General features: G+C 35.3%; 1 protein-coding gene across 5 annotated transcripts in view; it reads left to right on the forward strand.

The window, feature by feature from the left end:
- Positions 1–17,630, forward strand: part of CEP112 (centrosomal protein 112) — a 343,959-nt gene that overhangs the window by 125,015 nt on the left and 201,314 nt on the right. For all 5 annotated transcript variants that reach the window (XM_081028160.1, XM_081028161.1, XM_081028163.1 and 2 more), the window contains one exon: positions 6,759–6,894. In XM_081028160.1, the coding sequence (XP_080884286.1) occupies positions 6,759–6,894 (136 nt within the window). The remainder of the gene's footprint in view (positions 1–6,758; positions 6,895–17,630) is intronic.

The following is a 17,630-nucleotide window of genomic DNA, read 5'->3' on the forward strand; positions in this document are numbered from 1 at the left end:
GTTTGCCTTTCTCTGTCTGATTTATTTTACTTAGCTTAAGTAAAATAAGGTCCATCCATGTTGTTGCAAATGGCAAGATTTCCTTCTTTATCGCTGAATAATATTCTATTGTATATATATAATTATATACACCACATTTTCTTTATCCATTTGTTTGTTGACAGACACTTAGCTTGTTTTCATGTTTTAGCTATTGTAACTAATGCTGCAATAAACATGGGGGGAGGTGCAGGTATCCCTTCAACATAGTGATTTCGTTACCTTTGGACATATATCCAGCAGTAGAATTACTAGAAAATATGGTGGTTCCATTTTGAATTGTTTGAGGAACCTTCATACTGTTTTCCATAGTGGCTGCACCAATTTACATTCCCATCAACAGTGTGCAGTGCTCTTTTCTCCACATCCTAGACAGCACTTGTTATCTTGTCTTTTTTATCATAGCCATTCTAATAGGTTTGAGGTGATACCTCATTATAGTTTTGATATACGTTTCCCTGATAAAAACAAAACAGAGCAAACACTCGTTATTATCTCTCTTTTGATTGTAGCCTGACTAGGTTGTGTAATGGTATCTCATTGTGGTCTTGATTTGCATTTTCTTGACCACTAATGAGACTGAGTGGCTGTTCATGTGCTTATTGGTCTGTTTTCTTCTTGGAGAAATGTCTATTAAGATTCTTCACTTATTTTTAAATTGTGTTCTTTATCTTTTTATTATTGGTTTGTAAGAGTTCTTTATGTATTCTTGATATAAGTCTCTTTTCAGATATGTGATTTGCTAATATTTTCTCCCATTCTCTGGATTTTCTTTTCACTTTTTGAGAATATCCCCAGCAGCACAAGTCCGTTTATTTGCTGAACTCCGTTTATACTTCATTTTCTCATTTCTGCTTTTGGTGTTATGTCTAAGAAGGGTTTGCTTAGTTCTAGGTCACAAAGATTTACTGTTATGTTTTCTGCTAAGAGTTTTATATTTTTAGCTTTAAATTTAGGTCTGTAGCCCATCTTGAGTTGATTTTTGTGTATTGTAAGGAAGGAATCCAACTTTATTCTTTTGCCTATGGATATCCAGTCATCCCAGCACCATTTGTTGTAAAAACTATTCATCCGCATTGAATTGTCTTGGCACCCTTGCTAAAAAATCCACTGATTATCAATGGAAGGGTTTATTTCTGGAACCTGAATCCTACCTCGTTGGTTTCTATGTCCGTCCTTATGCCAGTAGCACGCTGTTTTTATTACCTAACTTTGTAATAAGTTTTGAAGTAAGGAAATATGACTCCTCCAACTTTGTTCTTTTTCAAGGTGGTTTTGCCTGGTCTGGGTCCCTTCCATTTACATACGAATTTTAGGGTCAGCTTGGCAATTTCTTCAAAACGCCACCTGAGATTTTGATAGGGAAAGTGTTGAGTCTGTGGATCAATTTCAGGAGTGTTATCATTTTTCCAGTATTAAGACCAATACTAATTTCCATCTTACTGTATGGATATTAGATGTCCATAGTGTTTACCATTTTTTAACAAGAATTTAGTAGAGACCACCAGTCTTGACAGTCACGTGAAGAAGAGGCGAAGTAAGTTTATTCACTTACCGTGCTTAGTGAAAAGTTTTATTTTTAGTCCCTTTTAAGTCATAGCTGTGTCTTACAGTTTTTGACTAAGTCACTCTAATCAGTTGAAGTACCAGGCAGCAGCCATGAACATAGATGATATAGCTGCTGAAAAGTCTGTTTTCCAGCTCAGCTGGGAAGGGAATGGAGCCTCTTCTAGCTGTTTTTCAGACTTGTTTGAAGTTTTTTGTTTTGTTTTGTTTTTCTTGGAGTTTCCAGTGGAGATGCCAAGCTGGCAGCAAATGAAATATACTGTAATGTGAAGCCTTATAAATATATGTTGGATCTCTGCCATCATTATCAAAAGTGCTGGTACAGAAATGTGCAAAGGGAAGATTTTCAAATTAAGGTTGGCCTGTACATATAAATGTTAGCTTGTAAAGCTCAAGAAATACTAAATTGTACTCCATTAGTCCCCTACATTTTATTGCCTTTTTGAAATAATCGTGTACTTCAGAACATCCTTTAATCTGAGCTAGCTTGTGGTTGTATAAGAATGCAGCTTCTTTTTTCTTTGTGCTTTATATACTCAGATGAGGAAAATTTACTGCATTTTACAAATAAATCAGAGCTGAAAAGCAAATCTTCTTCCCACCTTTTTATCTTCATGGAGGCCCAGCTCTAAGGCATTTGAGTGATGCATTTATACTCGGCCCCACAACTAGTTCCACTGAAAAAAATAACCTTCAAAGTCACGTTTCTTATGGGGCACACTATACAGAATCATAAAAAGGAATGCTGTGCTTACGATAGCAAGGAGCAGATTTTTCTCTTTTTTCGAACTCTGAAAGTCTTTACTTGTGTTTCAGTACTTTGGTAGAAATGAAAATAGATCCCTCATTAAAATGAATATCATCTCTATTTAAATTGAAATGGACATTTTAGTTATAGTAAGACAGAAGACCCCTAAACTTTAGGGGACCTCCGTGTTTGTGTCATGGTTTAACTGGACAAGAACGTCAGTTTCCATTAAGTAAAGCCTTCTTTAGCATGGAGCTTTACTGCTCAATTAGCTCAGCAGGTGTAGTCAGACTAAAGACTGGTGGGGAGACTTCACCCATTGCCCTGTGCCTGCTATTGTATAAGACAATATTTTCTATTTGTAAATCAGGATAGAAATTATCAATGAAAAGCCATGTGCCTCATTGCACAAGGTTTTATTTTAACAGTAGTTTTCATACGGTCTGTAATACATACCTGATCATGGCTAAAGCTTATGACTTTGGTTTATGTGGTCAGAAGGTAGGTATAAAGTAAATGAACTAAGTAAACGAAGGGAAGAGTGAGATGACAGAGAAAATATGTATCCTATTACATTCAAAGAGTTCAAATAGCTCATGTGACTTATGGAGACAAAAAATGTAAAATAACCCACTTTTAATATTCATAGAACAAAGTTGATATTTCAGCCACAAGTCATGTGTGTTTATAAAATGTGTTAGCAAAATTTTGCTTCGGCTAATTGACGGTACATAATTTAAAATTATGCGATATATAAAATTTTAAAGTTTTAAAATATTGTTCAGTGTATTTTTTTTTCCTATTTGTAGACCGACCGAGCAAGCAAAAGTAAACTTTTGAAAAACTGAAATCCCATTGGTGAAATAGTTTCCCCAAGTGCTTTTAGGAGGGCTTCAACAATGAAAGAATCACACAGGATGATCTCGTCTCTGTAGTAGGCAGAGAAGTAGCTCTTGCACTGTCTGAACCCAACCCCGGCAATGGGAACATTATTTATTCATCAAGCACAGTAGCCTTTTCTCCTGCGCTCAGAATCCTTTTACTAGAGAATTCTAGGCTGCCCCGGCCAGTCATTTGGGTTCATCACACCAGAGCAAATGTCCATCACACGTTTGTGATAGCTGTCCATCACGTTTGCCGACCTAGGTGTAGGCCATGGTACCCAATATAATTTATATGAATGTATGTTGTTGTTATATGCTATTTTAATATTCAAATATTTGAGTATTCAAACAAAATAATCAATGTTTGTCTCAGGGAAACCTGACATACAACTCAAGGCTTCTTGCTTCTTGAGCAGAATACTGTAAGAAAGGTAAAAATGCACCAGACCAAATGAACATTCCCTGTTGCCATCAGAGTGCTGTCTTTTGTGTAATGATGTCCCTTGAATCAGTCTACAGTATGACATCCACTTATTAATCACCATTGTCTGTCTGTGAACTACTATTAACATTAAGTGGCAAAAAAGCATCACTAAAGACCTGGAAGACGTTTTATTTTAACAACATGTAAGAGAAATGGAAGACAGCAAGATATTCAGGTTCCTATTAAATAGTGAACTAAAGTGAACAACTTAAAGAAAAGCTTTAAAAAAGTTTCAGAAGCCTATGCCACCTTGTCATAAAATGCAGTAACTGGGAGCTCCACCTGGCATGCAGGGTGACCTGAGACGGCTTTGTTCTCATGGGCCTTGCACACCTTGGGGCACAGTATTAAACCCTGTAAGCCATTAAAATGGTGGCTACAAGTGTGAAACAGGTACGCAGAAGAAAAGGGATTTCAGTGGAAAAACTGCTTAGTGTATCACAGAGATGTATTGATCATTGTCATCTTTAGGCAGAAGGATGTGTGGGTGGATATGAAGAGATAAATAGACACGTGAAACTTACAATGAAAAATAAAGGAAAGATGGACACAGAGTATGTTCTTCCAAACCACACACAGCGAGCTGTTTATTTGCAGATACTCCATGTCCTAACACGGGGTGGGGACTCTATATATGCGTTGTTACATTTTGTTACAAAGGGGAAGGAGAGTCCTGCTGACATGGAAACTAAGTGACACTTATCTTTTTTCCATACAAGCTTTGAGAAAAGTTTTCAGTTTGGGGGGGGGGAGTTTGGTATTTTGATATTTTGTATTACATTTATTGGAAAGCCTAGAAATTACTAAGTGTCTCAGGGGATTTTAAACTAAAGTCTGAGTAACTCCTAAGAGTTCAAAATGCTTTTTGTCCACATCTTAAAAGACAGTGGCATCAGTTGTTTGGGAAATGTCTTTCCCCTCATTATGATGTTTCTCTGAAATTTGATTTGTGTGAGTTAAATTATGCTATTCCTTAGCATTCTTCAGTATTATGGTTAATAATAATAATATAATATTTTATATATGTATAAACTGTCCCATTTGGGAAGATGAGCCAAGTCAATCTTACTTACGATGTCCCCATCTATTTGGGCTGCTATACCAAAATACCACAGTTCAGGTAGCTTATAAATAACAGAAATTTATGGCTCACAGTCCTGGAGTCTGGGAAGTTCAAGATCAAGACACTGGCATGTCATGGGCTGATTAGGCCTGTTTCCTGGTTCATAGCTAGTGCCTTCTTGCTGTGCCCTCACATACTAAAAGCGGCAAAGGATGTCTCTGGAGCCTCTTTTATAAGGGTAGTAATCTCATTCTGGGGGACACATTCACACCATAGATTATGGCATCTAGAAAATCAGGAAAGCAGCATAGCATAGTAGCCAACACATGCGCTCTCCAAGCAGACAGCCAGGACTGGAATCCTGGCTTGACCTGTTCCTAGATGTGTAGCCTGGGACATATGCTCTAAGCCCCAGTTTCCTGTTCTGCAGAAGTAGGGATATAATAATACTCTTTTACAAGTTTATGTGAGGATAAATGAGAGAGGACATATAAAATATTTTGCACAGTGCCCATACCTAGCCAGAACTAAGTATTAGCCGTTAACTTTCTTGGATTTGTAACCTAAAACTTTTATTTTGTTGCTCCTATCAACATGCGAAGGTATCTCTTGTTCTGTTGGACCCTTTTGACTATTACTATTTTAGTTCAAGGTATGACAAACTGAGATGGTCATCATTTCTTTTAGGGAAGTCTACTAGAGGGCCGTAGAATAATTCCAGGCCACCATTTTGCACTGTTGCACCTACCACCCAGCTACACATGCATATTACACAGATTTCTGTGGCTACATTGATGGTTTTTTTTTTAAATTGAGATATAATTCACATACTACAAACTTTATTCTTTTAAAGTATACAATTTAGTAAATTTTAGTATATTCGCAATTATGTGCAACTATCTAATTCCAGAACATTTTCATCACCAAAAACCCACAAAACATCCCCCCCGGAAGAATCATATGCATTAGCAATCATTCTCCATTCCCCCTCCCCTCAGCCCCTGGCAACCACTAACCTACTTTCTGTCTCTATGGATTTATCTATTCTGGAGATTTCTCAGAAATAGAATCATACAATATGTGACCTCTTGTGACTGGCTTCTTTCACTTAGCACAATGTTTCTGTTTCATCCGTGTTGTAGCATGCATCAGAACTTCATTCCCTTTTAAGGTTGAATAATATTCCACTGTATAGAAATGCCACATTTTACTTATCCATTCGTCAGTTGATGGAGATGCATACCTTTTTTTTTTAATTAAAGTTTATTGGGGTGACAATTGTTAATAAAGTTACATAGGTTTCAGGTGTACAATTCTGTAATACATCGTCTATATACCACATTGTGTGTTTACCATCTAGAGTCAGTCAGTTCTTTCCATCATCATATGTTTGATCCTCTTACCCTCATCTACCATCCCTACCCCCTTACCCTCTGGTAACCACTAAACTATTGTCTGTGTCTATAAGTTTTTGTTTCTTCATTTGTTTGTCTTGTTCTTTTGCTGTTTTCAGTTTTATTTACCACACATCAGTGAAGTCATATGGTTCTTGACTTTTTCTGTCTGACTTACCTCACTTAGCATAATAATCTCAAGATCCATCCATGTTGTCGCAAATGGCACTATTTCATCTTTTCTTACGGCAGAGTAGTATTCCATGATGTATATACACCACAACTTCTTTATCCATTCATCTAGCGAAGGACACTTTGGTTGTTTCCATGTCTTGAACAGTTTTGTTCTTAGGGAAATCTTTGAAAGTAGTTGTGCCCTCATTCGAACATATTATATGTCTGTAGCCTCTTTCTCCTGGGACAAATGATGTTATTATCAACTTTTTAAAGAGAAGTTTTACAGAATTTGGATCAAAAAATTGAAATCTGAATTTTATTTTGGAGAAGATTAAATATTGTTCTTTCATTCAAGCCTAGTGCTTTGATATTTTAACTCTGAAGCTTTTCTGAACTCCTCTAGGGAGAAAGAGGAACAGCTGAGTCGTGTGACTGAAGTTCAGAGGCTGCAGGCCCAGCAGGCGGACGCTGCCCTGGAAGAGTTTAAGCGGCAGGTGGAGCTGAACTCAGAGAAAGTCTACGCCGAAATGAAAGAGCAGGTGAGGAGGCCACCATGCCATCCTTTCTGAAAGTCACTCTCAGCAGGAAGGTACATTCTGATCTTAAATATGACAGAAAAGTATTTACGTTAAAAAAAAAAAAAAAGTCTTACCAAATTAGCCATACACTTGGGTCAGGAATTCAGAATGAGAAAAGGCTATTATCCCTGGCAGAGGCGGGCACTCAGCTCCATCAGAGCCGCAAGGGAAGAGATGGCCCCCAGTGGCCAAGAACAGGGGCCATAGAGCAGGGCGTGTGAAGGGAAAGGCCATGAGCCGTGTGGTCTCCGCAGTGCTGGCTCCTTGCTCGTCCTGCTCGCTGGCTGTGCACTGATCAGCAGCTCCTGGTGGCAGCGAGTGGAGGGAGGCGGGTGGACAACCACCTGGAGCTATGCAGACAAGATGGGTCCTCTTTCCTCCTTCAGGATTCCTTGATTCAGCCTTAAATTAATGCCAGAATCATCATTGTAAAATTGCATCTACAAATATAGTAATCAGCCTGAGCATGGATCAGCCTACAGGTAAAATCCCACAACCACTCCCGGTCGGTAGAGCAAGGATTCACGTTAACCATGTCTGTGTTTGTTCATGTTCCATAAATAGTGTTTTATTGATCAGTCACAGCAAATTATTTGCAACCGGCAGTTCAGGAAGACAGAGGCTGTCTCCCGTTCTTGTACAAGTTAAGTGGTATGGCTTTTACTTTTAAGGGAAAATAGAAAATTTGTAAAAGAATAAAGGGAACAAGCACCAAGGTACCCATCATGAAGAATCAACAATTGTTAGCACTGTTTACTTAAACTAAAACATTGCAGATGACATTTTAATTTGCTTTGTTATTCATGTCTAATCACATTACTCTCTCCTCTCCACTTCTGAGAAAAACCACTATAACTAATTTAATGTGTATTATTTCAGTCTGTTTTTTTATTTTCTATACATATATCATGTTTATGTATGTTACATGCATTTTTATGCTTCTATTTTTTTAAAGTTAAATAAGTACTACAGATTTTATGTATTAGTCTTGTTTTTTCTTTTATATTTAATTTGATGTATCTGTGTCCTATCCGTGTTGATTTAGTATAATCCTTTTAATACTGAATGTATTTTTATCATATGAATGTACCATATTTTTTTTTTTTGATCAGCTCTTCTATTCAAGGGTATTTAGTTTATTTTCAAGTTTTCTTAATTATAAAGCATGTTGCAGTACTTGTTTGTGACTTCATATTTAGCTGGAGTCCCAAGCACACACTGGGTCGCAGAAACCTTCCTCTGGAAGTTTTAGGACTGAGCCCTGTGGTTTACTAGCTTGGAACTGTGTCATAATTCAGATTTCCATTCATACTGAATTGTGTGAATTTGGGTCCTGAGCTCAGGGTCTGAGATGCCATTCTCTTTGTTTCGCCATTCACTGCCTAGGGCAAAAGCTAGATTACTGCTCGGAGTTTGTGCTGGAAGGTGACTTTCAATCCCTGCCACAGGGATGTGTGTCTCTTCCCAGCTCCTTCCTATAATATGATCAGAGCCCAGGCCCTAGAATGGATGTGCAATGGAGCTGCATAGGGAACTCGCTGATCGGCTTAACATCTAAAGGGATTCAGAAAATATTGATGGAGGGGACCCTGGCAAGAAGTTTGAAGTATGCAGTTAAAAAGGCTAAAAAATGAGGTGTTTGAAAGTGCTAAGGCTGACAGTATAACTTTCTGAGAAAAGTGGAGACTACAACAGGCACCCTTGGCTCAGTAAATGCACCTCTTGGGGCAGATGATGCAATATTAACAGATCACAGAATTCATGGGTAAGGAAAAAGAAAAAACAACGTGACTTGTGAAAACATTCCGTAAGACAAGAAAAAGACATTTGTATCCAGCAGTCACAGAGGAAAGCGTACTTCTGACAGTGATCTACTCTATAATTCATGAAAAAAAATATCAGAAAAGTAGTACCTTTATAAGAAGACATGATCTATAGGAAAGGGCCACATATTAAATAAAATTAATGCAGTGAAACTTGGATATATTCTGGAAAAAGAACTGAACCTCAACTAGAGGTAAGAATAAAATGAAAATCCTACAAGTTTCTTGGCAGGATGAAACTGGCAAAAAAAATTAGAAAAGTACTGGAGTAAGCCTTCAGAGTATTGAAGGATAAAGGGTATGACCCAATTTTTTACATAACCGAGGAGTTTTTCATTGCAGAATCAACAGAAAACCGTGTTCTTAGTAAGCGCTCACATAATGTTTACCACTTATTTTTTTTCTGGAATAAAATTATATGAGCACATCAGTCAATCCAGAGATGAAGCAAAAGACATCTCATACAAGGGGAAACCATCATATTAAAGAATGAGTTGAGATCAATGGAATCCAACAAAGAAGAAGCAAATTTAACTGTTACAAATCTAGTTATAAGATAGAATGCTAATGTTTATTGACTCTTGAAAAAGAGGGTATATAAAGTAGAAAACATGAATTTAATAACAACTTAAATTTAAATCCGTAGAATATATTAACAAAGGTCAAGAAGTAAGTGGATAGTGAGAGAGTGAGAAGAGCACAGTATGCTAAAACTCTGCCAGGAAAGAATTGAGACTCAAACGATTCTCAAAATTAGGGAAATATAGTTTAAAATAACTTTGAAATATATAAACATAGGCATTAATAAAATTAACAAGATGTTACATTCTTATAAAAATCTTGAGAAGATAACAGCAAAACTTGAGAGGAGATATGCCAAAGGAACAAAAGCAGAAACAACAAAATGTCCAAAATAAGACAGAGTATATAATGTCATAATAAATATTAATAGGTCAAATTTTTCTAGTAAGAAATATATAGATTAGCTGACATAAATCCATGTATATGCTATTTTAAAAAGGCATAACTAAAAGTTATACTCAAAAATTGTATTAAAAAGATGATGAAAACACATCACTTGTATTCAGATGAAAATAATGTAATACTATCATACAAATTAACATCAATACAAGTCAATAAACTGGACAAAAGATATATTTTTACATGCTAAAGGCAAGAGTATTTACTAATCAAATATGAAAACATATTAGGAATACATGAAGAAATTGATATAAATAGCCCTCGTGTGCTTTAATATATTTTCTCCATTGTTGACAGATCAGACCGGGAAAAAAACAAATAAATAGGAGTTCTAAATAACAGTTTATAAAATGGCTATATTTCTACTTTTTACCCTTTAAATACAACACATTAAATTTCTACTCCCATAGAACAGTTATAAGTCTCAGGAGACCATAAGGAAACAAACACCCAGTATATTTCTAAAACTTGACAGAGAGCACATATTTTTTACCACAATGCAGTAAAACCAGAAATTAAAAATCAATTAAAGTTGATACATTAGATTTCACCAAAATTAAAAACTTTTGCTCTTTCAAAAACACCATTGAAAAACAACAAAAGGACATAAGGCAAGCAAGCCAAAAAAAAAAGAGAGAGAGAGAGAAAAGATTCACAAATATTTCTGAGAATTTGTGTCTAAAATATAAAAGAAATCTTACAACTCAGTAATAAGAAGACAAATAGCCCAGTTAAAAATAGGCAGCATATCTGGACACTTCACAGAAGAAGAGATGCGAATGACTAATAAGCACACAAAAAGATGATGTTCAATATCATTATTCATCAGGGATGTGCGAATTAAAACCAAAGTTAAATGCTGCTCCATGCTCATTCGAATGGTGAAAATTGTAAAGATTGGTTGACAAGGCCAAGTGTTAATGAAGATGTAGTCAGACGGAGCTCTTATAAACCGCGTCAGATGGAGCTCTTATAAACCGCTGGTGGGAGAACTGCCAGTTTCTTAAAAAGTTAAACATACAGTGACCATATGTCAGCCATTCCATTCCTGTGTGTTTAACCAAAATAAATGAAGACATATCCAGACAAAGACTTGTACACATATGTTGACAGCAACTTTATTCACAAAGCCCAAAACTTGAATAATCCAAATAGTCCTCAAAAATTGAAAGGGCAATCAAAATGTAGTACAGTTGACCCTTGAACCATGTGGGGGTTAGGGGCGCCCACCCGTCCCACAGTCAAAAATCCACATAAAACTTTTGACTCCTCCAAAACTTAAATTGTCCCTCGGTATCTGTAGGGGATTGGTTTCAGGACTCCCTGCAGATACCGAAATCTGCAGACGCTCAAGTTCGCCTAGATTAAAAGGCATAGCCGATGCATATGGCCGGCCCTCCACCCATGGACGCCCAACCACAGACCAAAAACAATACAGGTATTTACTGGGGAAAAAAAATCCACATATTAAGTGGACCTGCACAGTTCAAACTCGTGTTGTCCAGGTCAACTGTATGTACAATGGAATACTACTTAGCAATAAAAACTAAAGAACTACTGATACCCCCAAAACATGGAAGAGTCTCAAAATCCCGCTGAAAGAATCTGAAAACAAGAGTACAGTATGTTGTGTACTCTCTGAGTAATGTTAGAATCCCCTACATAATGTTGAGTTTTTTGTTTTAGCAGATGGTCAACCCAGTTCATTTCAGAGCATAAGTCCTATCTCATCTTCTGTGGTGGGTTCCAGTTCCAGTTAAGTTCCAAAGCCTTTGCTCTGCTGTTTTGGGTCTGTTTGTATTGTGCCACTCAGGAGTGAGTCTGAGACTTGGGTGGTGATTTAAATCACTCCACCCAATGATTGCAGGCACTCATGTAATAGTCTCCAGGACAGACCATATGCTGGGCCACAAAACAATTTTCAGTACGTTTTAAAAGGATTAAAATCATACAATGATAATAAATTAGAAATGTACAACAATGAGAAATCTGGGAAGTCCCCACGTATTTGGAAATTAAATAACACACAAATAACTCTTGGATCAAAGAAGATATTATATGGAAAATTTGAAAATATTTTGAATTGAATTAAAACAAAAATATGACATGTCAACATTTATGGAATGCAGCTAAAGCGGTACTTAGAGAAATGTTTATAACTTTAAACATCTATATCCAAAAAGAAAGGTCTCAAATCAATATCCTAAACTTCATCTTAAGAAACCAGGAAAAGAAAAGCAAGCAGAAGAAAGGAAATAATATTGTTATGTTTGCAGAAAGCAAATAAGTAGAAAACAGAAAAATAAAGACAATCGCTGAAGGCAAAAGTTGGTTCTTTGAAAAGATATACAAAATTGACAAATTTTTAGCTTGACTGATTTAAAAAAAGTGAAAAGAGAAAAATTATCAAAGTTAGAAATGAAAGAGGAGAGGACATCATTGATCCTACAGAAAATGAAAGAATTATAAGGTGATTTTTAAAAACTTTATCCCAACAAATTATACAACTTAGGTGTAATGGACAAATTCCTAGAAAGATGCAAATTACTAAAACTGTCTCAAGAAGAGATTAAAAAAAAAATCTGAATTGCCCTATAATAAAGATATTTAATTAGCAAATAAAATTTTCTCACAAAGAAAAGCCTAGAACCAGATGGCTTCACTGGGAAAGTCTCTCAAATATTAAAGAAAAATTAAGTTTAGTTTTTAGAAAACTCAGAAAATTAAAAGTGAAGAAACACTTTCCAGTGCATTCTATAAGGCCAGTATTTCTCTAACAGCAAAGCCAAAGACACTGCAAGAATACTACAGAGTGACATCTGTCACGTAGACACAAAAACTCTTAATGAAATTTTGGTAAACTGAATCCAGTAACATTTAAAAATGATTATACACCATGACCAAGTGGGGTTTATCCCAGGAATCCAAGGTTGTTGCAACATTTGAAAATCAATTAATATCGTACAACATATTAATAAAGGACAAAACCGCATGATCATCTTACTACAGACATAAAAAGCATTTGAAAAAGTTCAACATCATTCATGGTTAAAAAAAATATTGGTAAATTAGGACTAGAAGTGAACTTACTCAACATTAGCTAAAAGGACATCTATGAAAACTTTACAGCTAATACACTTAATGTCGAAACACTTAATGCTTTCCCTCCTAAGAACGAGAAAAAAATGATGTGTGTCCGAGGATGTTTATTGTGGTGTTAATTAGAAAATATATGTCAAAAAAGCCCTGGAGATAATGTTATCTCGAAAACCATTAAATTAAGAACCCTACCCAGCCACAAAATTAGACTGCTATAAAATAAGGAAAGCCAGGGACGAAAGATAGTATCTGTGGCATTGATTCTGGAACCATCCTTTAATTGATCCACCCTCATATCTTTGCTCAGTTATGTGCCTGGTTCATTTACCAATCCTGCCCAGACCCTTTTACTCTCCCGCTTCTTGACTTGGAGAGTTCATGTATTTTTGGTATTCTAGGATCCTACTAGGTATCATATCTCTATGGACTGGTTAAATGATCCAGTGAAAAATCCTACTTGGTGCATGCCTCTGGGGTTCCCCTTTCTCCCCCCACAAGTCCTACCCTTGGGTCCTGTCTTTGTGAGCAGTCCTCACCAGACCTGATTGAGGCTGGATCCAGGCTCCTTGAAAAACAATAGTGATGGCAACCGATGAGCAGGATATTCTGTTGATTGTCTCCTGTTGAAGAAATGTACTTCGGTGGTTTCAATAGTAAATAGTTTTACCAAATGCAGTTGAGTTTATGAAATAGAGAAAGAACCTTTGCTATGAGTATAATAATAAGGAACCCCATTTATAATGAACGTCTTATAGTTAGACTCATTCACAAATCAAGTAATTTTTATAGGGCAAATTTTAACTAATGAATAAAATATATATGTCAAAACATGATAAATTAGAAGTCTTCTATTCCAGATTAAAACGTGGAATTCTTAAATTCTAAAAGAAAATCGATCAGCAGATTCATTATTTAGAGAGTCATGATGTTTTCAAGTTTTTCCATAGTCTATATTATTAACAGTCTTCCTTTTCTGTTGTTTTGAACTGCTCTTTTCTCTTTTTACTAAAATCTTTTGTGTAAAAGCCAGCAGAGCTCAGGGCATCTTTTTCCATTTGGAAACTGCTGCAGACATCAGACAATGGGATTTGAATTAAAAAATAAAAGCTTTGAGTTTGTTTTTGAAAGTGAATTGCTGTTTCAGAAATGAGGCCCATGAGAGAAAATGGAGCAGACTTAAACTCTTAGAATATTGCTTCACAGTTTCTTTCACTTTGAAGAACTTTTTTTTACCTCATTTAAGATTGCTTAAATAATCTCATTTTTACTCCAATGGTGAAATCCACTATACGTGTTAACTGTCAGCAATCAGTTGTGTAAAATATACATATTTTAATTGTGAAAATTTAATACCCTGTTAGAATTATCTCTGTATATATGTATATAATCATATTTTAAAAAGGAATAGTGTTTTATACTTACCTATTCGCTGTGAAACAAACATGACTGAAAAAGACAGCTGTGTTTTGAAGTATTGGCAGCAATTCTAAAGTGAAACTTTTTAATCTTGTAAACTGACTACGTGAATTTCAGCTAACTAACTAGTTTCTCCTGGGGCTCCCACGAGCCTCTTGACTTTTGTGGTTAATTTTTTTCCTCTTGAAAATCCATCCTCATTAAGTGGTATTTGCTCCCAAATACCTGGCTTACAATTCTGTTCCTTTTCCTTTACAGTCATCAGCTATATGTCATTAACGTTGTACTTGGAAAACCCACTGGTTTGCCATGAAAACATTGTGAAGCACTGCTGTTGATTAGTTAGGTTTCATGTGGCTCCTAGTAATACAATTGAAACTGGTTAGCAGTTTTTTTCATTCTTAGAGATGATACGTTTAGTTCATCATCACATTGTTGCTAGTGAATTAATGAAAAAAATTAACAAGTTACAAGGAAAGAAGAATGCCATCTGGATATATTTGTGCTATTAAGTGTAGATGGATAACAAACAGACTTAAAGAAGGAAAGATTCATCATATAAGCCATTCGTTGTGACTTATATACCTCTGACCTCTTGTTCTTTAAGGGTCATGATGGCTCATGTAATTTTAAATAAGTTTTTTAGACCAGTTTGTAGAAAATGAAAGATTCAATATTAATAGAAGCATTTTATCTGAGTTATGTTTTGATGATACTGGAGAAATCTCTCTACCCTTTTAACATTTGGAATTTTAACTCTAAATGAGATTAGGTAGCAGAAGTAAAATTCCAGAATTATATTTACCGTGTTTCTCCGAAAATAAGACCCAGCTGGAAAATCAGCTCTAATGCCTCTTTTGGAGCAAAAGTTAATATAAGACCCAGTCTTATTTTACTATAAGACCAGTTCTATAATATAATAATATAAGATAAGCTATGGTATGATCTGATATGATATGATGTGATACTGGGTCTTATATTAATTTTTGCTCCAAAAGACACATTAGAACTGATTGTCTGGCTAGGTCTTATTTTTGGGGAAACATGGTAAATGTTTCAATAGAGGCTATTGTGATAATTAAGCAATTCCAAATGACAGCATGCAAAGAATATATGTATTTGGCTTTGAAAAACAAAATTAAACAAACAAACCAAGAAATGAATAATTTAAAAAATCTTAACTTTTATCCTTAAATGCTTAATAGAATAGCAAGTGAAACTTTTTTCCTAATAATATTCATCAATGACTAATCTCTTCTGCAGAAGAAAAATAAGCCAAAAATATCTATGAGGACATTGAACCAGAAAATATGTCATTCTTTTTGTATTTTGCTGATTTGAATGGTTATCAATTGTGAAAATAGCAACATGATTACTTTTTAATACCTCAGTTGTTTTCATGACCTACTGGACAAGGATTCTACAACTTGATTTCTCCTTCCATTTATTTATAAAATATTTATGAATAGTAGCTCTATACCAGCCATTGTTGTAGATTCTGGGGATTTAGATCTTAAGACGTATTTGTGGCTTGTGTGATAGACCAATGCATTGAAGTGTATGATTATAATAGGTGGTATAACTAGTGGAATAAATACGCATTAAGAGATGACAGAGGAGGGATAACTAAGGTATCCCAGTGAGTTATGCATTTATTTGCAATTATGGCTTCTTTGTATAAGTATGAATTTCTCAAATGTTGACTTGTTGAAATGTTATTGGTAATGAATTTAGCAAGGTCAGTAAACATTAGATTAGATACACCATTCATTTTTATTTCGATATATCAGCAACCAACGAATAGAAAATAAACTTTGAAAAAGATGTTACAGTACCAGAAAGCGTCACTTACCTAAGATTAAATCTAACAAAAGATGTGTAAGCCCTCTGTTTTGGAAACTAAAAAATATTTTTGAGAGAAACCAAGGAGGACCTAAATAAATTGAAGCATGTATCATGTGAATGGATTCGAAGACTCAGTGTTATAAAAATGTCACTCCCCAAATTAATCTATAGAATCAACACAATTCTAAAAATCAGAATGCTAGCAGTGCTTTTGGAGAGAAAGGGAAGGAAACTGACAAGCTGATTCTAAAATGTATATGAAAATACAGAGGGCTAAGAATAGCTATGGCAATCTGGGAGAAGAACATGACTGGAGAACTTACACTACCAGATACTGAGACTAATATTAAGCCATAGTAATTAATGCAGTGTGGGTCTGGCGTAGGATGACCAATGTTACGGAGAAAAGAGACCAAGAATAGACTCACATATTTGATCAATCTCGTTCCTGTCAAAGGAAGTATTGCAATGCACCCGGGAAAGGATGATCATTTAAATAAATGCTGCTGTGTCAATGGAATAGCCATACGGAAAAAAAAAAAAAAAAAAAAAAAGCATCTTGCACCTTACCTTACCCCATTCACAAAATAAATTCTAGGATTGTAGATGTACAATGAAAGGAAAACAATAAAACTTTTACAAGAAAATGTAGAAAATTTTGATAATTGGAACTACTACGCAAAGATTTTCTAAATAGCAAACAAAAGACATAACAAATATTGTTAAATTTAACTTCATTAAAATGAAAAAAAAAACACACAGCCTTCTGTTTAATCAAAAGGCAACCTCAGAGTGAGAGAACACATTTGCACTTCTGATAGTCATCAAAAAATTCACATCCAGAATAAAGTACTGCTATAAATCAATAAGAAAAGGACGGACATCTTGTCTGTCGTATCAATTAATGATAATCTCTCACAAAAGAACTATAGAGAATATTTAGCCAAGCATAGAAATAATTATCTGCCTACTTCTGTTTATCTACCTGTCCTCTCTTATCTATCTCTATATATTTGAAAATATTTGAAAGACAATTTCTTATAGTTTATCTAAATATGTATTAAATACAACAAAGTATATTTTGAATTGTATGTTTCTCTACAATTGTATGCTTATATAATACAAATTGTACATGTCAAATTACTCAGACTATAATATTAATAACACAAGAGTACTTTACTAGAACAAGAGCAATAACTTACTATGACCATATTTGACAGAAACTGCCAGATGTTGGTCAAATGTTCATTTCTACTTTCTTACTAACAGAGCCCTATTTTATTTAGGGCATTAGGCCCCGTTTTAAAGCTGCAGTCTCTTACCTTGCAGATGGAGCTTGCCTTTTAATGTAGTTCCAGTGAATGAAATCCAAACAGCATAATTAATTTGCTATTGACAAGAACTTGCAGGAAAGCTCCTTAAAAGGGTGTTTGAGTCAGCTAATATGGACCCTTGGCCCTTATCCCTTTACCCTTCACCCTTTGCCCTTCCCTTCCCTTCCCAGATGTTTAGAGCTGCAGAAGCCATTTTGCA

Source organism: Rhinolophus hipposideros (genome assembly GCF_964194185.1).
Source record: "Rhinolophus hipposideros genome assembly, chromosome: 20".
Lineage (NCBI taxonomy): Eukaryota > Metazoa > Chordata > Mammalia > Chiroptera > Rhinolophidae > Rhinolophus > Rhinolophus hipposideros.